We start from the raw sequence: 24722 nt of genomic DNA on the forward strand, positions 1-24722 counted from the left end.
TATGGCAGTGTTCGGTGGTAAATATCGCGACTATTCTCTTGCCTTGCTTCGGAGTAGAGGACTAGTAGTTTAAGCTTTGGCTCCATTCGGTTGATTGATATATATATATATAAAGAGCCATACCAGTACAAACCCCGTTTACTATGATCGTGAGAATTTGTGTCCTCGGTTAACCTGGGAAGGAAAAAAGGAAATTGAAAAAAAAAAAAAAAAAAAAAAAAAAAAAATGAAAGATTGTATCTAAGAGGAAGAATGAAGCGATGTTGCAACGAATAACACATCTACAGACCCTCCCCTTCTTCACTTCTCCTCTCCCCCCTCCTCCTCTTAAATCCCTCTACACTCTCCCTAACGCCCCATCCAGCCACAAGCAACCCCCTGACCTCCTCCAACCCCAGTCCACTCATCTCCGGATATATCGCCCAAGTCAACCCCCACCCCGCTCCGCAAATAACCGCATACATCACAAACGTCCACACGGGAGATATCCAATCCATCATCGGCAGGAACGAGAGCCCGACGACAAAATTAGACCCCCAGTTCGTCCCCGTCGCAAGCGCTGAGCCGAGCGAGCGCACACCTAAAGGAAATAGCTCGGATTGCTGCCAGGGTATCGTGCCGATGCCGGAGGCGTAGGCAGCAGTGTAGATTGTGAGGGAAGTGAGGATAAGGAGAGGCGCGAGAGGGGCGAGCGCTGAAGCCGATCCTCCGCCCGGTTCCTGTGGCGGCGGCGACGGGTCGTCGCCGTTTGTTGGGGGATCGAAGACAGAGAAGGCGAGGGCGCAGAGGAGCAAGGCTGCGGTCATGATGGGGACAGAGGAGAGGAGGATGCGGCGGCGGCCGATGCGGTCGATGAGCGAGAAGGCGAGGAGGGTGAAGAGGAAGTTTGTCACGGCGACGGAGAGGGAGGTTAGGGTCGGCGAGGAGAATGCTAGGAGCGAGAAGATGGTTGCGCTGAAATACATGAGTGAGTTGAAGCCGCAGAGTTGCTGGAGCGCTTGGAGCATGCAGGCGATGGCTAAGGCGCGGCGGTTGCCGTCGATCTGAAATAGAGCGGCCCAGCCACGGGGGAGACGGAACCAGTGGTGGTCCGATGTTTCTTGATCTATGGGTTTGAGGAGCTCGTCCACGGCGTTCTCCTCCGCGACGAGCTCGCGCTCGATGTCCCGGACGAGTTGTTCGGGCATTCGGGGGTTAGAGGCGCCGTATATTTTGTGGATCACTCGACGGGCTTCAGGTTGCCTCTCCGCACGGACAAGCCAGCGCGGGGTTTCGGGAAGGAAGAGCAGGATGGAAAGCTGGATTATTCCAGGGAGGGCTCCAAGGCCGACCATCCACCGCCATCCCGCGTGGGTGGTTGAGAAGAGCCAGCCGATGGTGTAGGCGACTACCTGGCCACCAGTGACGAAGAGGCTTAGGATGGTTACCAATCTGCCGCGGATATCAGGTGGTGATAGTTCTGATATGTACCTGTTGCGCAACCTCTCATTAGCTTCTGCGAATGTCTCTGTAATGCCGTAAATGATCTGTTTCCGTAAATCAACAACGGAGAGTATAGCACGAGGTCTCTTCCGCATTTTAAAACGTACAAAGGAGTAACCAGACTAGCTGCTCCAACCCCCAATCCAACCAGGCTCCGGCCTAATATCATGCTCCAGACGGTCGAGGATGCGGCCTGCCACAACGCCCCGACGATGAACAAGGCATCCGCGATGAGTATGATGGGTCTACGGCCAAGTTTATCCCCCAAAATACCCGCGAATGGGCTTGCTATTAGCGCGAATAGACTGGTACATGATGTGATCAGACTCTTGTCGAGGGTGGTGAGATGGTGGCCTGAAAGGTCCGTTCGAATCGAAACCAGAGTGGATGAAATAACACCTGTACTGTTCCGCGATGAGGCCGCACATAGTTAGCAATAGAGAATAGAGAGTCAGTCCTTGCTTACACTGTCTTCCGTCCAAGGAATATCTGTACAACAACAAAAAAAAAGAGGGGAAGATCGCGATCTTACTCATATCCGAAAAGCAAACCACTAATCCCCGCTGAACATGTTAGTGTCCATATAAACCAGCCTCCCGACTCTGCGGGTGCAGCTGCTGGTGCCTGTCCCAGCGACCGCCTCCTATCACCATCATTGCTGGCGGCATCATTCCCAAACTGGTGGTCAGAGTATCTGGGTGGCGGAGAGCGAGGAGCTGCATCGCGAGGAGCGAGCAATGGAGCTTCAGGGTTAGTGGCAGCAGCCGAACTCATCTCTTGCAGCTCGAAATCCTCGTGGGTGTCTGCCACAGCGGTATCTGCTATTGCGTGCGGCGAGTGAAAGGATTGCATATGGCGCGTGGCATGATGGAGCTGGCGGGATACACGTTACTTTCTCTACTGCGGGTGCGATATCCATGGAAGATATGGAGGATGGAACCTTGGAATTGCTGCTGGGAAGCCGAAGAAGGCTGGAGCGATGTCGGCTTCGATTGGCTGAGACCTCACGATGCGGCAATACCGTCTTGGTACGATGGGGACGGGTAATACGCCGCGTAAATAATACGTACTAGTACCTCTGAACGTGGCTTAATCGTTACCAAGACCCAAGGTTGTCCTCGTCCTTTTCGCCATCTACACGCAAAGGGGATTGCTAAGTAACATCGTCTAATGTCTAATGCGCAGCAACCACTCCCGCCGCATTGGCTTGTTCTGTGATCCTCTTCTTATACGCCTTGACATCGCCAGGGAACTTCTCCACCGTCCCATGATCGCAGACCCACAAGCTCGTGCACACATTCTGCAACATCGTCACGTCGTGCGAGACCATCAGCACGCCGCCCTGGAATTTCTTCAATGCGTCGGACAGCGCATCCATCGCCTCGATGTCGAGATGGTTGGACGGCTCGTCGAGAACGAGGATGTGCGGGTTCGTTAGCGAGAGGCACGCAAAGGCAACGCGGGACTTTTGGCCGCCAGATAGGAGCTCGAGCTTTTGAAGGCCCGTCATGCCGGTGATGCCGAAACTACAGTTATTTCGTCAGAAAATCGAAAATAGTTAGCTTCAGCTTTAAAACGAAGAGCCTGCGTATGTATGGAATTGAATGAAAATGAAAACCGAGGTTTCATACGCTCCTAGATGTCGCCGGTATTCTTCATCGGTCCGTCCGGGGTAATTTTTTGCCATGAATCCGACGGCGCTGGTATTCATGTCCAGTGCATCCACATGATGCTGCGCGAAGAACCCAATCCGGAGCCTAGGGTGCTGAGATATGAGTCCTGACGTGGGTTGTAGTTGGCCAATGAGCAGTTTCAACACAGTTGTTTTACCAGCTCCGTTGGGCCCAACAATGCCAATCCGTGAATCGAGCTGTACATCCAAGTCGACGTTCTTCAAAAGAGGTTTGTCCTTTGTGTAACCGAAGCAGACTTCTGACATCTGCACGATGGGCGGAGATAGTTTCTCGACCTCTGGGAAACTGAAGTGGACAACGTATTCATTCTCAGGCGGTTGCAGAACCGGCATGCGCTCGAGTTTCTTGATTCTTGATTGCGCTTCGGAGGATTTCGCGGCGTTGTAGCGGAATTTATCAATGAAAGCTGTGCAGAGTTAATAGCTGTTCGATTGGGTATACGTGTATACCATACGCACCTTGCAAATGAGCTCTTTGAGCCATTTGATTTTCGTATTCCTTTTTGGCAGTCTTTCTTCGCTCTTCCTTGGTTGCGTAAAAGGATTCTGCAAAAGCAGTCAGAATTTTACTTCCTACATCTATCTCCATTATCAAAACTACTGAACAGAGAAAACATACCGAAATTAGCACCTCTATAATAGTCCAATCGCTCAGCATGTTGGTGGATAATATCAGTTGCAACCTCATTGAGGAATGATCGATCGTGAGAAACAACTAAGACCGTGCTTGGATACGTCTGGAGATAGTTTGACAAGAATGTAATGGACGGCACGTCCAACATGTTAGACGGCTCTGTAGTCCAGAATTGAATTAGCGAGAGCCGCACATACGTAATCGGTAAAAGGGGTTTGGACGGGAGCTCGAGCGGAAGAAAAACGAACCGTCGAGCAATAATAGATCAGGCTCGCAGAATAGAGCACGGGCTAACGCAAGACGCATACGCCAGCCTCCAGAGAAGGTCTTTGTGGCAAACTGCTGCCGCTCTGGGGAGAAGCCCAACCCGGCAAGGATGCTTGCGGCGCGAGGCTCTGCCTTATCTGACTCCATTTCTGCTAGTTTGCCGTGAATATCACTTAACGTGATGTCGAGCGCCTCCCTCTCCTTGTCAAGGCGTATAGCGTCTTTCGAAGTGTCCGCCATGGACGAACGCTCTTGCTCGATGGATGCAAGCTCAGCCGAGATTTTCTACACGAAGCAGTTAGCCGCGCACTTTTCAAGACAGTCTTTGGAGAATATCAGTGGAGTGAAACAAACGTCTTGCTCCTTAAGAAGGTGTTTCCGCCAAACATCGGCATCCAGAACAGCTTGCAATGCCGGAGTGTCGTCACCAGCAATCTGCAAAACGAGCAGTCAGCCATATTCGAACTACAAGTAACCCACATCGAAAGAGCTAAATACCTCTTGTTCTACGTGAAGAATGGAAATATGCGTGGGAATAGGCACTTCTCGACGACTCAGCGCACGAAGCAGAGTACTCTTTCCAATACCGTTCTGGCCAACCAAACCGTAGCGCCTCCCATATGCCAAGGTCAACGACGCATCTGTTAAAATCCGCTTGCCAGAGATTGCAACATCGAAGCTGTCGACCTTAACATCCTTGCTCTTCGACGCATCCCCGCCCATTTGTAAGGGATTGACTGCCATGTAGAACTCCTCATAAGACTGCGTGGACTCGGGCTCTTTGAGCAAGCGTGACGCCTCGTACTCAACGGTCTTCATCTCTTTCCTTGCCTGCTTCGCGCGGATCTTGGCCTCTGCCTTTTCTAGCTTCTTCTTGTCGACGCGGGATTCCACCTTTCGCGTATTGGCAGATTCCAGGTCGACTGAAGCCCCAGCCAAGCCTAGGGTCGATGACATATTGCGCTGCGAACCGACATGTATGGTCTGGTCGAGCTTCTTGGCCGCAAAGGGCACATGGGATTTGGCATCGACGCCATTCGCAGCGCTGAGAGTCGAGACAAATTCCTTGATCAGATTCTGGATTTCCTCTTCATTTTTAGGGCTGAAGTCCCCTGAGGCAGATACAAGCAGTGCCGAGATTGCTTCCGCAGCTTCTGACAAGGGCGAAGGTGCATTTGGATCAGAGTCCTCGACATAAGTTTTAGATGCATGGGTCAGGTAACCCTGCGGTATATATCAGTGGGGATCATATAAGACGAGCCCGGAGAAGGCCTTTTGGAACACTCCAGCACATAGAAATACATGTTTCAAGGATTAAGATACCTAGGGGGAGGGTCCTTACCACTGAGTATTCAGATATCACATGATCGATTCCGGGAATCCGCTTCTGGATTTCCGCCTCCATGACTTTGAGCGCACAATAGAGCAAGATCAATAAAACGCAGGATTCCGAGCAGCGGCAATTAGGATCTAGCCGTGGTACTGCGTCAAACTCGGCGTCAGGTATTACTGGAGTTTTTTCAAGACTTTCCAGTGATGCGGGACCGCTAATTCGTCGCAAACTGGTGGTTAGGTTACTGGTATCGAGAACCCGTGGTACGCAGCTTAGACTTTTCTGCCAACTAATTTTGCTAAGTAATCGCAGGGGAGATGCCCTAAGTATATCAAACAATGTACTGTAGTACAGCCCGCCTTTTCCTTTGAGCATTGATTCTACTAGAATACAATCTGATAGGAGTAAATATCAAAGAAGTATACCGTATTATATTCTATGGTAAATAAGCTTTTGCTCAGAGCATACTAGTAGTTATACTTACACCTTAGAGATGCGATCTTTCGTGAACAGATTCCCTCTGACTTTTATAGCAACCCAGCAACTGCCCAGATTTTTCACTCTTTTATGAACTATGCATTTTGATAGATTTTCTACCATCTTCAAACTTACAATCTCCCATTAGGACGGATTTAGTCAACCAATTTTCTTGATTGATCACCAAGTTTACAAAGACCGCGAAACAGAACAAGGAAGAGGTATCATAATGTAACTCAAAGCCAAAAATGGACAAGATGTGTTGCCATGCTGACCATTGTTAGAGCCTTCTCAAAATTGACTAACCTCATCAGCAACATGAATACAAAGAGACAAGAAGATAATTATGAACCTGAGATATTTGTGTATATATTTCACACCAATGTCTCATCGAGGAGTCTTTTGATTCCTTTATGGCCAGGGTCAGGTCTCTGTATATCAATCATGGTAATCCTATTAACATTAACAGCACAAATACCTACATAGGTCTAGGCAGTGCAACAGGCATATAAAGAATTGGCAGGAAGAAATAGTGCACAGGGGAAGTGACATGCCAAATTGATCCTGTAGAGGATGATGCAGTGCAACAGGAAATAAACCAAAATAAACCAAAATAAAACAGGAACTTGATAAGCCCCTGATTCCACTAGCTGGACAGAATGGAAATACAGAATACAAAGGAGAAACTGTGATTGAAAAGTAAATAATTAAATAAATCAACAAATTCAATGACCTTTCTGGCACACCGCAAAACGCCCCCTATGTTCCCCGGATGACCCAAACAACTGCATAATAAACACATGCGCCATGCATGAGCAAGGCAGGTTTGTTTGAGTGTGGAATCATTTCGGTGAAAGATCACAAGGAGGAAACAGGGAGCCGCAACACCACTTGTATGGTCAGTACCATATTTGGAATATGAATGGGGGATGTGTTTTTCTAAGCGCTACCTCCAAAATACCATATGTACTCCCACAAATGTTGCACCCTTAGGTGTTTTAAAAATGTTTCCCTTTTTAAAGGAATAGCTGGAATCCGATGCAGTAAACATTTTGGAGCAGCATTGATTATTCCAAAATGGTTAGATCAAATGCGCCGTTTATCGTGGGCGTTGCAGTGAGGCGGGAATATATATATATATATATATATATATATTTATTTTTTGGGAGGGCGGACAGCGTTTATGTTGCATTGCGTATTCGGATGCTGTCTCGCGGTCAGAGGCTTTTTGTTGGCCGACAGAGGCAACATAGCATTAAGCTAACATGATCAAAATCAACAAGCTATCTAAGGGGCATGGGGAAATTTTGCTCTTTTGCTCCCGGATTAGTGCAGGAGGTTTGTTGCTTCGTCCTCAATATCTTTTCATTCTTCTAAGTTTTCTCATTCACCAATCAATGCCACACTGTTATTGCCTGATCCTCTATGTATATATTGTTTCGGGCCGCTTTGTGTCCTTGTTTATGCGACACCATGGAACACTGTTGGGGAATTTTTTTCTGTGAAGTATAAATGATGGCTACGATAATGAGAGCATGATACATATGTGGGTAGGTATCTACATAGAGATCTGCTATCACTTCACGATGCTTCCTGGGGATCAAAGCAAGTTGTATCCACCATCTCGTTGAAAGGTACGCTGGCAGGATGGATATCTGGCACCCAACGCCCATTCACACCGATTCTTCATTCAACTAAGAATCCTCAAGGAGCTCCTTAGCCGTATTTCGACCCTCAGGAAGCCAGCTCAGCATCGACCGAATGAACTTGAGAGAGCGGACCTTACCATTGCCTTCTAATCGCGTCTCAATGTGTTCGAAGGAAATATCAGGTATTTCCACATGTTTTCCTGCTTGCCAGTTGCCTTGAGTTGCAGAGTCAGCTCCGGGTTTCATGGTCAAAGAGGTAAGAGGGACATGAAAGGAACTGGCCATCAGCATCAAAGTACTGTCCTATTGTTTCACTTCGTAGTATGAGCTCCTTAGGTGGTGGTCCGAGCAAAGCAACTACCTGAGCCATGTGCTTGAATGGATCGTAATAACCCTGTTCGTCCAATGTTGTTAAACAGGTGTCTTCCGTCGAGTAGATCCCAAACCTATTAGAAGGAAGATGTTAATGTCACCAAACAGCAACAAATGTAACGAACAAGACAGCGCCTATTTACCAGCGTAGCAACATTCCATATAACCACGGAAGCGCCCCAAGGAATCTCAAATGCCACTTCTGGTGCGCTATAAATGTGTGGCTGAACAAACGGGCCAGTGTCCTGCTGAATCTTTCCAATCCTAGCCTCGCCAAAACCACATAGGGCCAGATACCTCCAGTCATTGTTCTCTATCATAAAACCAACCATAGGTCGCATACCAGTGTGGAAAATATGGGCCTCCGTATGAAGGAAATCAAGAACATTGATGAGCCGCCTCAACATCTCCCGCAGCATAGGAACCTCTAGAGGTCTATACTTTTGTATCAGGTCTCAACAAAACCATACCGTCGAGTAGGCGCCATAACCTAGTTTTCCAAACAAGTCGCTGCCTTGTGTCAAAGACTTCACAAAAGTCGGACTGGATAGTATTGGTCATGCTCGTAGAAAGGCAATGTTTCTTCCTCCCAGGCAATGCAGGAATCAACGACAGGGGATATGACGGGGGAACATGGCGGTAAAGACGGGTTTCTTCGCGAAATAATTCTTCGGCCAAGCTGAAAAGGTAACGACATGCCTTTCTAGTAAGCTTAAGCTGTTTTGCAATAGTCTCAGCTTGACAAATATTATTGTCTGTAACAGGTACAACCTCACTATTGTTGCAGTCGTACACATTGAAGCTGCCCGGTTGTTTGGCTCTGTGTTGTGGTGGCTTTTGCAAGACATCTAAGATTTAGGCCTGTCAATGGGACCTGGACTGGACACGCGATGGGCCACCACCCAAAATTATTGCCCAATATTTCAAGTGTCTGGAGGCATTCATGCGAGTCTTGGAGGAGGAAGGGGCAAAATGCTTGGGAATGGAAATGATCTGTCTCGTGGATTTGCGCTCTCAGATAATTTGCGTGCTATTGCTGTTGCAGGCTGGTTGATAAGAGCAAAAGAACGTGTATATATAGACAGCAGTTTTTCCCCCATCACTCTTTTCAACAATGTTGTGTGTTGTTTCTCCAATAACTCAGTGGATAGGTCCATGTCATTGAATTGAGAAAACCCATCCAGGTAATTGCCATGACTAAGGGCACCAACTGGTGCCTCCTTTCCATGAACTGGCATGAAATGATCTGAGAAGACTGATGCATAGATGAATAACATTTTTATACCAGTATCCATCAGCTTGCTCCTAGCCTCATGTGAAATTATCAAGAAGAACTTTAAAGATCAATGATATGGATATCAAATGATGACAACCGAGTTTCCTGTTCAACATTTCTCAGATATTCAACAGTAAATAATCCCTCTGTTGCCTGACTCTTTTAGTAGAAAACTGAGTAAACTGCACTCATCCTCCGGTGAGCATTGTTAGATCATCTCAGCGGAAATAGAAATTGGAAAGGCAGATAGTGCCTCCAGGCCAATGTGCCAGTGCAGGAGGAGCCATCCATGACAATCTTGCTGTGGTTTGCAAGCTGAAAAGACTAGCGCTAATTCCAGAGCAGACGCATATACGATCTGTGGGTTAGCGATGGTGGGGGAAAGGCTCTCACCGAATATTGAGAGCCGCAAAAAAACCTACAAACAGCTCCCCCCTGCCAACACGTATCAAATCGTGTGCCGAAAAAGCAGAGACGCATCTCATCCTGGCGCTCTCACGATAGCAGGCGAAATGCAAAGAAATTGAAGGGCGGTGCGACTAGCAAATATGTATGATGAACCCAACAGTTTCTGATTGCCCCATCTTTTCATGCTTTTTTAACATTGCATGGAGAGTTTTTTGCTTTCGCTTTTCCTGTTTGCCTTCTTTCTCCGCCCGTTCCCCCCTGGTTAGAGGTTGGCTAACCTAGTTCTTTTCGTCTCTGGTAGCATGAGTACCACGGCAGGGTTCTTTGTTTCACGACTGGTTGGCTGGATCAAAGCCGGTGCGCAGAACGTCTCCATAAATCTCATCCCAAGGAGGCTGAGGATATCAATAGGTGACGCCCCTCCACACCCCTCGCCGAGCCAAGATATTCAGTCCTGGTCGAAACTCTAAGCAGGAATCGCCCAGATCAACCTTTATGAATCATGGTCTGTCCATGCAGCCCCAAAGGGGAACGGACGAGAGTTTGAACGTCCTGGCGAGGTGATTGAATTTTGGCTACTTTTTTCATTTCTTCAAAGCAAAGAAACCACACAGAGATTCTCAAGCGGGCGCCTGGAGCCTCCAATAAAAAGGATGCTATTTTTCACCGGGAACAAAAAGGCGAGGTATCCCAGGAAAATTTTTGCAACTAACTTGGTGCCGTCGCTGGGTCAGTTCCTTGGGCCGACGGTCAAACCCCCAGTATTATAATGGCGGATCCTTGATATTTACAATCGGCAATACCAGCACTTAATTCGTAGAAATAACTCGGCAACCCTGTTATTGTTCCCAAGGGTTTTGTCTGCTAGTGTTCCCGACCAACTTTTTCTCACCCCAGAGAGAGGCTGCTTCGCTCTTCATCCGCGATGATCTTTTGAAGGATTCAGGGCAGGAAGTAGCCTTGGGTAGCATCGAGGCTTAGAAACTGAGGAGCCCTTGTCCCAAGGCCCTGATCAGAATTCGGCAACCGGTACAGTGGATTATGAGATGGGAGATGAAGGTGATAGGTTACCAAAGGAGAACATCCCCCTTTGAAGTTACCAGTAGTATACCTCAATTTGCGCGTAGACCATCGATAAAAATAAACAGAGTTAAGTAAATGGCAACTTTATTCCGCGTCTATTTATTTATCAAAGGTAAACAAACACCCAGTCTGTTCCTTCTGTCGACGCGGCGGAAACTCAAAGGAAAGATAGAATAACTCTTTTACTTTTACTTCCAATACGGGAGTGTACCTGTTGGCATTCTTCATGTACAGGACATGGCAAGTTTTCTGGCCTGTAGACATTGCTCGAATCCTATCTGGTTTCACGCCAGGAACCCCCGGTGTCAAAGTGGAAAGCAAGCTACGGGGGGAAGATCGTGATTGTTGCTCTCTCCCCCACCTTCTCACACACTCTCTTTTGATCGATACCGGTATTTTTAGAAAAAGTCAATGGAACTCCCCCTACGCTACCGTAAACAATATAACTAGGTACTTACTAATTAACTCCGGGGGCAGTTAAACAACATCGATTTATTTGAGTCTACACGCCTTGTTCTCTGGATGCACGTCTGCTCCGTATCACAATAATATGAGTGATAATGCGTGGTCGACAAGTGTGATGGTGACAGACAGTCGATAATGAATAAACTGCCAATGCATTGTCCGTGGAGTATATACCATATACATCTCTAGATGGAATCATGGAAGGGACTGCTGAAGCTGCATCCGGCTCGCAGGTGTGCTCATATGCATCCAAAAAAGCGAGAGAGAGAGATGTACAGACATATAGTTGGTTAGATTAAATTAGTTGAGGGATCTAAACTTGTTTTTCCCAGCATCACTTCTCCGAATTAATTTGTTGATAACAAAAGAGCAATGGTCAGAGTGACAGTGGCCATTATCGCAGGGCTACGCAGAATACAGCAATGATCCCTTGCAAGTTGGCGGTGTCAACCATAACAGGAAAAAGAAAATACCAGCCTCTCACTCTCCAGTTCTTTTTCTTATCACATCGCTAACGTGCTATTCCCAATAGCTTAGCGGTAAACACATACATACATACACACATGCTGTGGACGTATGGTGTGGAGGAGATGAGTAAATCAGTCAATAAATAAACAAATAAAGAAATACCCTGGATAATTCGCGCACTCCGATCTTAGCGTGTTGTTTATGTTTTTCGTGGCGGATCTCTTGTTTGGAGAGATCCATCCTCCCCCCTAGCCCTGGAGGAGTATAGCGGGAGTTTGTGTCTGGCTGTCTCAAGACGGAGCCCGTCCAGTTCCAGAGGACAGAACCAGAGGATACTTCAGCTGTTGTCCATCTGCCACTCTCCGCTCTCCTCTGCATCGCCGCCCCTCGGGATCTTCCTCCTGGACTCTCATCCTTTCGTGCCTCGCCGCCTCTATCTTGTCGTTGACTCCCCATTGCCCTGACTTCACTATTCCCCCCGTGTGTGTCTGTCGTTACCACCGCCGCCCCAAACAAAACAAACGATTAGCCAGCCTACCAGCCGAACCATCCACTCCTCATTCGTTCTCTTTTCTCTCCCGCGGCTACTGTAACGTCTCCTCCAGCTACCTCCGCTCAATGTAATATTGTGTGATGGATCTGTGTTCTCCTAGACCGACGACGAGGCTGCCAGCTGAGCGTTATCTTGGTGCTTGACCGCGCTCCCGTGTAATCAAGGCAAGAAATGGAACATGTGTCGACGGTGAGCTCCATTTCGGCCTCCTCCCAATTGCCCTTTGCTATGTTTACATTTTCCATACTGCTACTACTATTGCTGTTGTTTGTGGTGTGTTTTTGGCGGTGTTGTTGGTGGAATCTTGACCGACAGACACCCCTGGTTGTTTGTCCCCTGATCAATCAATCAGTGTATCTCATACACACACACAATACACGCAACGCAATATGTATACTCAATATGCATCAAATATACATATATTCGTGCATTAGACTCCCTGCTGATTACTCTTGCCGCGACCTACAGCTCTGTGCAATTGGCACAGTTGGAATCGCCGCCACGGGCTTCGCCCTGGGCAGGAACGAGGCGAGCCAACCACAACCTCCACCGCCCGCTCCCAAGCGGCGACGTTCTATCTTTCGAAACAGTTATTCTTCTCCTTTGGCCCGTGTCCTAGATATGTCGTCGTCCCCGGCTGACGCATTGCCTACTCGTTCGTCTTCCAATGCGCATAGGCCGGCAACTTCCCATGTTCCTCCTCCCAAGCCAGCGGATGATTTCTCAAGGAGCAGTCCAGATACAGCACATCCGGTGAAAGATATACCACAAGAAGCCCCAAGGACTCGTCCGCGTCGTCGAACTTATGTGGGGCCCCTCCCTTTGTCTGTTATGTCTGGTGATGATTCTACAATTGAGCCTCTAGTAGCATCCCCTACGGGAAGGCCGTCTTCATCTTGGCTACGGCGCCTTTCCATAATATCTTCATCTCAAAACGACAGCCCTCTCTCAGGTTCGCGGCCGGACTCGCCATCTCTCAGTGGGTCCACGAGTCCCTTCTTCTCTTCTCCTTTCCGCATGGATCAAGCACCCAATAAGTTGGTTAAACGATCCTCATCACAGCGTGTCCTAGCAAATTCCCATTTGCAGGGGACGGGATCCGGATCTCTCGCAGCACCCGCTCCACTTCTACGGCGACCAGCCACTAGCCACCAGAGACTTGCAAATATGAGACAACAGTCGTCCACCGACAACCGTATGCAATTGGAACCTCCATATTCCCCCCTTTACCCTCCCAAACAGACGCCGTCAGAAACGTTTGATTCAACGAATGGGACTTGGAGACCATACTTCCGGTCTGAATATCCCTATTCTCCGGAGATTAGACGGCGTCCGTCCGCAAGACATAGAGATCGTTCCCCTCGTCGACTCGTACCCGAGCCTGGTGTTGTCCCTACATTACTTCTTTCATCCTCCATAACGCGTGATACCCCCAATCACACATACAGACACGACCAGACTAGAGCTTGTATTAACCACGATGACACAATTCCAGTTGACTCAGCTACTCAACCTATACCAATAGGTGAGCGGAGTCCGCAGCACTCCCTTTCTGGTGAAAGAGAAACAGGAACTTCACCGGCTTCATGGAAATCCTCAGCCCAGGGAAATCTGGGGCGTCGTCGTGGGTTTTCGTTTCCTAAGGAGTGCTCCATAGAACCCGATCCGCTCTCGGACGATCTAGCCGCTAAACTTGAGGGGTTAGGTGTAAACTCAATGCGGCTTCGGAAAAGGAGACCAGTCACTGATGTAGATCTATTCAGGCGTCGATCGTCTTCTTCGCCAATAGAATTTACTCTCAACCAGCTTAACCCTATAGTCTCAGAAAACAACTCCCCTAAATCTCGCCTCCGCCGGCGCCCGCAATTTTCAGAACTCCGTGGCGAGTTTCCCCTTGGACAGATCTGGTGCGACCTACCTTTAGATCCCAGATCCCGGTCATCATCAGGGGAGCAGTCGCTTAATCCCTCCGGAAACACTTTTTCTTCCTGCTCCAGCCGTCCCAAAAGCCAAAGACTTTCTGCAGCTACCTCTGACCCGGCTTCCACCTTGGTTGGCTCAGACAATGACACACGAATATTCAGCTCAGGGGATGAAGATGAGACTGATTTCCAAAGTGAGACAGCATTTGATTCCCTTCCTACCCGTGTGGGTGTGGGCAACCCTCCAGCTCACCGTGGCCCGCACATCGAAACGATATTCGATAAGCCATCACCATCGGAACTTGCCTGCGAGACCGTCAATGTCCTTGAGAACCTAACTCCTAACGCAGTTTCCAATCGATTAAACGCCCTTCATGATGGCGACCTTAATATTAACGATAGCCCCTCATTATCTGCTGATGAACCTCAGATCTTACTGCTCACGCAAGAGTCTATACAGCGGCCCGATTCGTTAGCGTCGAGTTCTACGGAAATTTCCAATGATGGCCCCATTGAATGGAATAGCCTAGATGATATAGAGCCCATGGGCGACGGGGATGAACAATTACCATCCTATGTTGGATCGAGTTCTAGCCCTTCGCCTCTTCAAGGTTTGATAACGCTCCGGCCAAGAATAGACTGTTCCCATTCATCTATTACGCTTGACGGAACTTCTGGTAGAGAGGCGCGAGTTTCGCTCTTTGACTGGTCAGAACAACAGCGAAACGATAAAGACGTACGGAGCTCTGAGTTTCGCCCCAAAACGGTTCACGGCAAACAGGTTCCTGACACACGCGGGGGTCGTACTGTAACGCGACGTTGTGGTAGTGCTGTGCACCTTAGAAGTCAAAGCGTACCAATTGCGCGGGAGCCATCACTCTCAGATAATGCACATCAATCCATTCCGAAATTCGGCACATGGGGCTTAGGGAATAAAGGTGTGAGCGAGGACTGGGATGGCGACTTTGAGTTCGAGGATTCTGATAAACAAGATGAGTCGAAAGGGAATGATGTACAGTTGAACCAGCTACCATCAAATCCAGGCATGAAGGTACCAAAGGCCATTATGGAGCGTCAAGCTAGCGTTCATGGCCAGTTCGGGCATGTTCAAGAATTAACATTACTTGTGGAGGAACTCAAACGACTCCACACCCGCGCGGGTGCCCTAAACATTCTTGATGGCCCGTCTAACGAGTTGTGGAGAGAAGCTAAGGGCATTATTAACCTGGCTACATTAGAGGATGATGACGAAGACGAAGGAAACCATAGTACACAGCACCAACTACCATCAACCACTTTTAGCATTGAAGATTCAGATGACGATTTCTTTTCTATTGGAATAACTAACGACCAATCTGGCCGTACGAATAATGATACTCGTCGATCACCGCTCTCCAAGAAAATAAACCCGAATCCTAGTATAACCCCGCCTCCTCGACCAAGAACGGACTCTTCTTTGAAAGCCAAATTTGTTCTTGACACGATACACCAAAAGCGCAGTCTCCAGGGCACGGAGAACATTGCGTCCAGCACAGACCCACATCAGAAATTACCATTTGACACCCAGTCACTGCGAGACCTTGTTATTCGAGCCGGCGTCGTTACAAGGTCCCTCAAGGAAGTTGTTCGCAAGGCTGAGGGAGTGTGCATGGGTTCCGAAACCGAAACTAACTGTCGCCCCCAAGACCCCCCATTTAGTCAAATGTTTACCCGGCCACAAAGTGATACTGAGTCTTCACGCTGTCTTCCGGGATTGGCCCGGTCGAAAAACACAAATGGATATCGGAGTATTGCCGCACCCAGCACTACACACAACGAAAATGACGGCTGTGAACGTATGGCAATGACTGTTGTATGACGGACACCCCCGAAAATCACGTCGCGTCGCTTTATGCTTGTTTTGATTGAATGACTATGATAAACGGCAACGTTTGGGAAACACCAAAATACCCTATTATGCACTGATGAAATAGTTTTGGGTTTGTGCCTTTTAACAATTTTCCTTTTCCCTGGCAGATTTGCATTTGCCATCACTCATTAATTTCCCTTTTTGGTATTTCTCGTTTAGGGTTTCTTTTTTTCATTTTTTTTCTTTCCCTTTTTTTTTTGTATGGGTATACTGGGTTTAATTTTCCTTTTCAGCCCTTCGGGGTCCTGTCTTGTCATGGGATACACACTATAAATTATGTTTTGTCTTTTTCTCCTCATCTTCTGCTTCCCACTTCCTTTCCCTCCTTGCCTTCTCTTCATATGTTTCTTGATTGTATTTCTCTTGGTTTCCATCTCTCGTCTGTCCCAAGATCGTTTGATTAAACTTCTGCATGTCAGACTACGGCCATGAAAGCAAAGAGACGAAGGAAGAAATGATGTTGACAAATTAAAAGCAAGCCCGTGTGTCTTTTTTATTCTTTTTCTTTTGATGTACGACACGGTAATATGAGTATGGGGGTTATTCCTTTATTCCTTTTCCTCTTTGTGATGTCCTATCCTTTAAAAAAGAGGCCACGGGGTCCTTTGGGGGATTGAAAAGGGGGTGTTGGGTAGATAGTAGGTTCGGTGCATGAGCTTGGGTAGGGCTGCACTGTGGCTATTATTTGTTTATTCCAATGCACCATCCGGCCACCTCTCAACTTCAGCCGACATTTCTTTCCCGACTTATTAATGGTTGGTGTTATTTTCTTTCCTTTTTCTTTTTCTCCACCTCTCTCCCACCCTTTCTCTCTTGTTCGTTGTGTATAGAGTTTGACATGAAAAAAGCAAAAGTGAGACGAGGTTTGAATTAAAATGCCAGGTCCCAGGACTGTCCTCTTTATGGAGCACGTAACTTTGATGTGGTCATTGTTCGTTGCTACCGCTTATTTTCCTGTATTAACTTAATTAGCGGGAGGGTTTTCTCTCGTTAGAGTTGCCGATGTGCCATACAGATTGTGTGATTATTTGACGGAGAAGACGAGGAACAAGTAGATGATGGCTTTGTTGAAACGTGCTGGTGATGTATGGAGTAGATACAGCTGTTCTATTGCAGCCAACTCTAGGTCTGGCATGTAGACTTGGATCTCTAGACCTGGCAGGGCTGTTGTGAACAGCTTGGATCTACGCTGGGCTCCAGATCTGGTGTGTTGAACTTGGACTACATCGTAAGTCTGTCTATGGACCCAGGTCGGCTTTCGATCGCCCGTCTAAGCCTTTTCAGATAGTTTCCAGTGAAAGATTATTCCCAATCTCAACCTTCCCTTGAGGATGGTCGATGTGGGCTCTGAAGATAGGTGATGACAGGCAACCCGACTGGACAGCAGCTTCAGGCGGATAGAACTAAAGATTCTTTCATGCATCATGGCGCAAATCTCTTTTTGATGAAACATGTTTTGTTTTGTTCCTACGTAGGTGATGCTTTCTCGCCCCTCAGAAGTGTAACCGACTCACAGATTTAGATCTCTCTATTTTCGATTAAAAATCAGCTCGAACATTCACTAACCACTAATTGATTAATTCACTTCCAGTTTTATTTTTGTTATGCCCAATTCCAGGGCCGATGTCCAATCATGGATTCACCCCTATCCATCTCCCTCCTCCTCTCGCCTCCCAAGCAACCGCCTCAGCTCACTCACAGAATACGACTGAGAAGGGGCTCTTATTCTGAACCATTGATGTGTTTTATCGCATTTATTTTTATTTCCGTTCTCAGGCTAACATCTCGGCCAGAATAACAAAGATCCATGAGATGACCACTCCTCACTGAGGAACACTGAGGCCATTGACGATATGAGAAGCTCACTTCTCTATTTTCGTTTTCGTTCAGCTTTCGAGTCAGCTTTTGATTTTGGGCCTCTCCAAGGGGTACTGCGATACTTTATCTGGCATCAATTGCCCACTCCCAGTACTGAATTCGTCCCTTTGAACGGATCGGAACTCTTTTGAAACCCCCAGATATATCTGCTGCTCCTAAGTGCACTGTCAGACTGGCCATGGGGGATGCTTCTCTCATCGATTCCGGAGTCCTCTTAGTGGTCCAAGCATCGGATAGTGCAGTGAGCTTGTGTTTTATGGATTGATTTTATCAGTTCCTTAGCCGTGAGCGTGCTCTCGTGGCGATTCACTCTTGTGTGCCTTTTCCGTTGACTCTTTTATCGTTCATTTACCTTACCTTTGAAGCCCGCGTTCATTTCAGCTGCTGGGTGTGACGCGCCGCTCGACCCTTATGCTCTTCTGCTTGCGTACCACCCCCTCGAAGAACCCATGAATGAAAGGTTGGATCGAGTCGACCGAGGGACCGTGATGTCGAAGATAGGGACTGGCCTGGTGGACTTGCCGAGAGAGGTATCGATATTTGAACTGATTGATATGTACGGATTTTGCCTTTACGACCTACTGACATGTAGAGACCACAAGTTGATTCAAATGATTGCCATGCTCGTCCCAAATGACTCAGATCTATGTCGGATGGCCCGTACCTGTCGGTATTTTGCCCAGGTCATTATCCCACCCAATTCTGGTGTTTGGAGGGCACGTTTTCTAGACAAATATGACCATCCGCCTCCAGATAAGTCTTCAGAAGAGGTTAGGATAGAATACAAAGTGCGCAGTATTATTCTGGCTCAGACACCTTCTTTTCAAACCGAGGAAGGAATGAAGGAGAAACTGTGGCTGAGTGTTTTGACTACGTTACTTGTTGGTATGTAACTGTCTGAACTGGTCTTAACCATCCCGCCCTTTTTCTTCAAAAGCGTGCGCCTAATTCTTCCGCAGAATCCCCCTATACCTGGCCACACCAGCAAGTTCATGACAAATGTGTTTCTCGAAATCACGCTCGAATCAAAGGCGCTATTATGAGCTCTGGTATCCTCAATCATCCCATAATTGGCGATCGCTTGAGTAGGTCATATCTTGCCATCCAACTGGCCGCGACATATCTAGCTCTAGACCTTCGGCTTTCCTTCCGCTCGTTGCGAACAGACTATGATTTGAGGATTGTATATGCATGCGACTCGTCGATAACAGCCCCGCCTATTACTGCCTCTGATGATGGCGAATCCATTGACCTATACCAGGTTCTACATATTCGAAATTTCTGGAAACGGCACCTCACGAATCCAGATGAGGATACGTTTTATAGGACGTATCATAACCTGCCGGAAATTCTGAGGCCGAAGACTTGGGAGGAGGGTCTTGGGAATAGGGAGAGCCTGGGTATTTGTTGGTTGGGATATTATTGTACCTACCCTCCATCCTCGTTACTGTTTCTTCCTCTTTCCCAATTCCCGCTTTCCCTTCTCATTCTCCTTTTATCCATTATAGAACGTCTAGGGATCCTTTAGCTAACAGACACAAGCATGCATTCATCCCCTTCCAACGACATTCGAGGACTTGCAGGAGCGGCAGACCTGCGCAGATTTAGCGAGTCACTGGGATAGTACTTGTGCACTGGTAATATCCTCTCCTCCACTGAATTAAAGTCAAGTTCAGGAAACTAAAACCATCTCTCACACGTCATAAAACCCATCATAAACGCACAAGATAACTAACAATATCTACAAATACAAGCTACTTGAAATCTCCACAACCACGACGAACGTGTGGTTCCCCATCTTCAACGAAGCCTATCCCATAAACCCTTACATCGAATCCCCATCCCGTACGTACTTCCGCGGTACCCAATCCCTCGATGGCCACCACCATCACTACCATGCCAATGGCAACACCAATGTCAACAACAACAACGACGACGACGAAAACCCTCGCTCCCACCCTATCCGGGGTTTCACAGAAACCTGCCCAGCCCAGGCTGGCATCCCTGGCTGGCGTCGAATATGCTTTATCATCTATGAAATTAACCCGGAATTTTTTGTCTCTGCAGTTGATGGCAATGGCAATGGAAACGGATTTACCAGTGGTAATGAAGGGGAGAGTGAGGAGGAAGAGTGGTTGCCGTGGAGCTGGACTACGGTGGATTTCCTTTGGGCCTTTGGGTATGAGGGCGTGATTCTACCTGGGGGAGGTATTATGATGGGTAGGTGGAGGAATATGATGGCGGAGGCGGAGGTGGAGGAGGGACCGTTTATTTTTTGGACGGTTTGATTTTATGTTTTTAATGGCGGTAGGGGAGAAAGGATCGCCTGGAGGTGATATGAAATTTAGGGAAAGAGGTTGAAGGAAGAGTGGCTATCAGGGTAGCTATCAATTACCGTCTAAAACACATTCATCCTGCTTTTTTCTTCTTGTTATTACTTAGTAAATGGTTTCCTTGCGAAAGGCTGCATTTTGAATACTGAGGGGTATGGTAAATGGCGATCCGTATCAATTGTTCTTCCTTGGAATATAAAGCGATTTTCAAGTAAACGTATGGTTGATCTCTCCCTTTCCGCCAAGGTATGTAACTCGCAGACATATGACATGAATTTTTGATTTTTAACAATGCCTCTGCTTGAGAAGAAACGGGTAGCAAGCAAATCTTTGTTCGCGCATGGACGAAAACCGCAATAGGAAATAAATATATGAACATAAGACGTACGCCCAGCCATATTAGAGGGGAAAGAGAAACGACCAAAACAGAGCCCCTTGTTATAACTAAAATCAGTCCTCAATATCCTTCACCTTCTCCCACTGCCCCTTCAGATTCTCCTTCCACAAACTGACTTTATTATCTCCACCACTGATAGCCAGGACGTTCCCGCTCAGACTCCAGCTGACACGCCATAACACACAGTCAAACTCGAGATGCTGGCTGGTCCACTCATTGGGGTTTGACGGGTCGGACGTCCAGATGCGGACGGTTTTGTCTTGGGAAGCTGAGGCGATGTAGGATTTGGAGAGGATGCTTGGTGACCAGGCCACGTCACGTACCCAGTCTGTGTGGCCTTCCAGCACCTTGGTTACTGTGTAGGTCTTGTTTTCGGCGCTGCTCTCGCTGGGTTAGCCCAACTACATATACACATATATATTTATGGTATGCAATCTTTGAGCAATTCAAGTTGTGATAAATAAATAAATAGGAAATGCAAGACAACATACTTATACTCCCATATCTTAGCAAGGTTATCACTCCCGCCCGTTACAAACCTGCGTAGCTGTCCGGGGCTTGGGGTCGTGCTGATGATGGAACCAGGAGCGGCAGAAGGCGCCCAGCTGACGGAATTGACACCCATGCCATGCGCGTGGAACAGTTGGTGCGTCCAGCTATTGTCGCTGAATTCAAGTACGCTGACGTTGCCGTCGGAGGAGGCACAGGCGAGCAGGCAGCCACTCTCGTGCGGAGCCCAGGAGATGCCGTTGACGGAGGCAGTGTGCAGGGAGAAATCAAAAACTTTTGTCCAGGTGCTGGCGGTGGAGGCGGAGGCGGTGCTAGGAGCTTGCTCGCGCCATATGAGGACTTTGCCGTCGTAGGAGGAGGAGGCTAGGATTGTTCCGAATTTGGGATGTGCCTTGTTACAGGGTTAGGTTTGTGTGTCTCAAGCAAAGATGCTTCCTCAGGTTATACGAACCCATGCAATACACCATACTGCTCCCTCGTGGCTTTTGGAGAAAAAACACAATATTTATTTTTTAGTAATTGGTGGTGTCAATCAGTCGCAAAGTTGGGGGAAGCGAGGTCTATACCCTTTCAATGTCTCGAGCAGCCTGTGGGAGTCGCCTTCCACTTCGAAGATCTTAATTGTTTTGTCTGACGAACATGTTGCTAGTCTGCGACCGTAATAGTCTAGAGCTGCATCATGCTATGGACGGGCAATATGTTAGACATGCGCTGCCTGATCGCGGGGGAGGGGGGGGAAGGGGGAGAAGATAATGCTTGCTGGGGAGCAGGGACATACGATCATGTCATCGTGGCCAGAATTCGTTATAACTTGCGCCTATAGAGGAGGTTAGAGAAGCACCAGATAAAAACTGGGACAAGAGTGGAAGAAATATTTACCATTTTAGATGTCACATAAAATGGCTGGACAGGGCGGAATTTCAATCTGGAATGCACATATGTATAAACACTCCTAGTATAGTTATGCCACTCTCTGTTGTTCAATGGTCGGCGGCTATTACGGCCAGACTACCGCCAACCAGACGCGGCGCTAAACACTTCCCTTTTCGGAACTACAGCAGTGCCGTCAATCCCACGTGAGTTTGCCTCGGCCCGCTGTTCATGTCCCTCTCTCTTCTTCCTTCCGCTACTTGGACATCATTGTCCATATCCAGATATACAGATATTTGCAGTCAATACTGAAGGGTCGAGATCCTAGGAGCATATGTATTTACATGCCCTAGAGTACCGTATATGCCTATTGAAGGCATAATATCCATCGCATCACCTTGGTTGCTGGGCGCGAGAGGCATCTGATATCTTCATACCTGCCAGCCCCGACTCTTTTCCTTTTTCCTTTTGCTTCTCCCTCACATCTAGGCACGCTCAGCTCAGCACGGTCTTTCTTGGTTTTTTTTAAAAATTTTTTTCCAAGTTACGGCATCATGGCAGATGCGCTGTGCGGTCCTTCGAATGCTCTCCAGAGCTTCCAGAAACATACATCTGTAGATAGAACGCTTCAACAAGACCGTATTCTTTCTCGCCACTCGCCTGCTCAAGTATGTCTTCCAAGTTTTTGAACCAGATAATAGAATTTGCATAATACTGATTATGTAGGGCTTCCGGTCACAAAATCATAATGAAGGTATTCTAGACCGAGATTTCAACGCCTTTGAAGCGGGTGTTTCCGGCGCTCCACTCTCTGATATCCAACATCCTGCATCAGTTTTGGGACCAGCACCACAACATTTGGCTTTCAATCATACAGAGAATTCTGGATGGGCGTCGGATTTCCAAAATCTACAAATATCGAGTCCGGCTCAACATGTACCTCCTCAACAATTTCGCGCAAAATCCTCTTCTAGCAGCTGGAAGAATGAAATTATGCAGAACACCTTTCAAACACCCCAAACAGAAGCAGCCCAAATACAAATACCTCAGGCACCCTTTAGATACGGTCCAGCTCTAGGGGGGATGGGTTTTGGTGGCATGAATGACTACCCAGTGCACCAAGATGAATCCCAATCCCATTTTCAGCGTCATGAAGAAGAAGCAATATTTGATGAATCTGCTTTCGAAACAGCTTTTGCGGAAGTGCGAGCGGAGGTGGAGCTTCAAGAACGGCAGTTGCAAAACGGAGAAGTCATAGAACGAATGGAGGCTGAGCAGACAGTTAGAATAGGTGCGGACACGATCCAACCGCAAGTTAACGGGTCGGATGAATCAGATGAGCTTGCAAGGACGGCCGGACAATTACTCGACAGTGTCAGTCATGACCAGAGCCAGAAGTTCAAAGAAAGCAACTTCCTTGCACTAATGCGGCAACTCCGCGATCGCGAAGTCACCGTTGACGGCGATGAATTCCGCCAAGTCAGTACCCTTCCATAAATATACAAGCGTACAAATTTACTTATATATTTAAGTAAACGCTTTCCCTTTCTTTTCTTTAGGAAAAGCAGGAGAGCGTTGACACCGGTACACTTTTGACAATGGACCCATGCAAGCAAACGGCACGTATTCTTGCATACTAACGAGCACTTTAGACGACACAGGCCCTGCACCCCGGTGGCCAATATTACCCCGAACAGAAAAGACCTCAACAAATCGATGCTGAGGGTACTGTTACTACTCCTCCACATAGCACGAAAAACATAACCGGCGACGGAATCGGTCCCTCGACGTATTTCGAACAACCTACATCTTTGTATCCGAAATCAAGGGTGCCCTATGACACTCCCGATGCACATTGGTCTGTCTAGATATTAGAAAATAGCGTCCCGGCCTTTTGGAATATACAGCGTGGTGACACAAAAGTTCAGAATCTGATTCACGAGGACTGCATTTGTCAAGTTACAGCGAACGCCTTTCCTTGGAGGATACATATCCCGCATTACGAGACACTTAATGAGCTATGTCTTTTTTTTTCTTTTTTTTTTTTAAAAAAAAAAAACCTTCCTGGACTTTTGGAATTGATCTTGATTATTGGGCTTAGTTGAGGAGGCAAGGGCAAATGCAAGAGCACAGGCAAAGACATTGTTATATACATGATCCCCGGAATTCGGTATGTCTTTTGGACAGCAATCATTTTATTTTGTATTTTAGATATTTCATTTTTATCATGCATATATACATACGGTGCAGACTGCGTTGGACGGGACAACTGTAAAGATGCAATGTACTCCTGAGACTTGGAAGATGAATGTCGACGGTGCATTTGAGATTAAATATGGCCAACAAGAGGTGGTGTTTTATTTGACAAGTAATAATCGTCGTAGGTGCCAGAGTGACTGGAGCTTTGTTCGGCGCCGTTCAGGGGCTGGTGATTGGAGGCTGCCCATGGTTCTGGCACTCTTTGACTTCCAAGGTTCATCTCAACTCCCCAGCTACTGCCACCGCCATCACATCACATCACCACAACACTACCACTCAGCACCGATTTCTCCTCAGATAATTCAGATTTATTCCATCCACCCGTCCGGTCCGGTCCAGTCCCGTCCACCCCATAGCGTCAATTTTCTTACATCTCTATCGCATAACCCCCTAGGCTTTCCAAACTGCTCTGACTATCCCCTGCCTCGCCATCCTCCATGTTCCTTCCTTCGTTCCCGCCTTTGCTCCTTGGATTCCTTTAGAT

At 47.6% G+C, this 24722-nt stretch overlaps 8 protein-coding genes across 8 annotated transcripts; 3 read left to right on the forward strand and 5 right to left on the reverse strand.

The window, feature by feature from the left end:
* Nucleotides 1-176: 176 nt before the first annotated feature.
* On the reverse strand, nucleotides 177-2334 carry HCBG_02216 (uncharacterized protein; the record flags this gene model as incomplete). Its single annotated transcript, XM_045429265.1, has 3 exons — nucleotides 177-1470; nucleotides 1590-1886; nucleotides 2015-2334. 3 exons carry the CDS (start codon nucleotides 2332-2334, stop codon nucleotides 282-284), a joined length of 1806 nt encoding a protein of 601 aa, XP_045289160.1.
* Nucleotides 2335-2580: 246 nt separating this feature from the next.
* HCBG_02217 (ATP-binding cassette protein) lies at nucleotides 2581-5481 on the reverse strand (the record flags this gene model as incomplete). The annotated part of the gene is made up of 8 exons (XM_045429266.1): nucleotides 2581-3008; nucleotides 3114-3582; nucleotides 3635-3721; nucleotides 3795-3968; nucleotides 4058-4361; nucleotides 4431-4511; nucleotides 4575-5300; nucleotides 5419-5481. The coding sequence occupies 8 exons, from the start codon at nucleotides 5479-5481 to the stop codon at nucleotides 2657-2659; spliced, it is 2256 nt and encodes a 751-aa protein (XP_045289161.1).
* A 2099-nt stretch (nucleotides 5482-7580) lies between these two features.
* HCBG_02218 (protein kinase) lies at nucleotides 7581-9145 on the reverse strand (the record flags this gene model as incomplete). Its single annotated transcript, XM_045429267.1, has 5 exons — nucleotides 7581-7750; nucleotides 7897-7981; nucleotides 8051-8334; nucleotides 8378-8741; nucleotides 9011-9145. 5 exons carry the CDS (start codon nucleotides 9143-9145, stop codon nucleotides 7581-7583), a joined length of 1038 nt encoding a protein of 345 aa, XP_045289162.1.
* A 2597-nt stretch (nucleotides 9146-11742) lies between these two features.
* On the reverse strand, nucleotides 11743-12063 carry HCBG_02219 (uncharacterized protein; the record flags this gene model as incomplete). Its single annotated transcript, XM_045429268.1, has 1 exon — nucleotides 11743-12063. One exon carries the CDS (start codon nucleotides 12061-12063, stop codon nucleotides 11743-11745), a length of 321 nt encoding a protein of 106 aa, XP_045289163.1.
* Nucleotides 12064-12331: 268 nt separating this feature from the next.
* HCBG_02220 (uncharacterized protein) lies at nucleotides 12332-15940 on the forward strand (the record flags this gene model as incomplete). The annotated part of the gene is made up of 2 exons (XM_045429269.1): nucleotides 12332-12349; nucleotides 12629-15940. 2 exons carry the CDS (start codon nucleotides 12332-12334, stop codon nucleotides 15938-15940), a joined length of 3330 nt encoding a protein of 1109 aa, XP_045289164.1.
* A 2549-nt stretch (nucleotides 15941-18489) lies between these two features.
* On the forward strand, nucleotides 18490-20157 carry HCBG_02221 (uncharacterized protein; the record flags this gene model as incomplete). Its single annotated transcript, XM_045429270.1, has 4 exons — nucleotides 18490-18754; nucleotides 18829-19269; nucleotides 19412-19506; nucleotides 19624-20157. 4 exons carry the CDS (start codon nucleotides 18490-18492, stop codon nucleotides 20155-20157), a joined length of 1335 nt encoding a protein of 444 aa, XP_045289165.1.
* Nucleotides 20158-20355: 198 nt separating this feature from the next.
* HCBG_02222 (protein transporter SEC13) lies at nucleotides 20356-22212 on the reverse strand (the record flags this gene model as incomplete). Its single annotated transcript, XM_045429271.1, has 6 exons — nucleotides 20356-20977; nucleotides 21091-21500; nucleotides 21561-21591; nucleotides 21676-21791; nucleotides 21888-21926; nucleotides 22186-22212. The coding sequence occupies 6 exons, from the start codon at nucleotides 22210-22212 to the stop codon at nucleotides 20653-20655; spliced, it is 948 nt and encodes a 315-aa protein (XP_045289166.1).
* Nucleotides 22213-22533: 321 nt separating this feature from the next.
* On the forward strand, nucleotides 22534-23847 carry HCBG_02223 (peroxin 20; the record flags this gene model as incomplete). Its single annotated transcript, XM_045429272.1, has 3 exons — nucleotides 22534-22647; nucleotides 22706-23458; nucleotides 23632-23847. 3 exons carry the CDS (start codon nucleotides 22534-22536, stop codon nucleotides 23845-23847), a joined length of 1083 nt encoding a protein of 360 aa, XP_045289167.1.
* Between the last annotated feature and the right edge of the window lie 875 nt (nucleotides 23848-24722).

This window comes from Histoplasma capsulatum (genome assembly GCF_000150115.1).
Source record: "Histoplasma capsulatum G186AR genomic scaffold supercont2.3, whole genome shotgun sequence".
Classification (NCBI taxonomy): Eukaryota; Fungi; Ascomycota; class Eurotiomycetes; order Onygenales; family Ajellomycetaceae; genus Histoplasma; species Histoplasma capsulatum.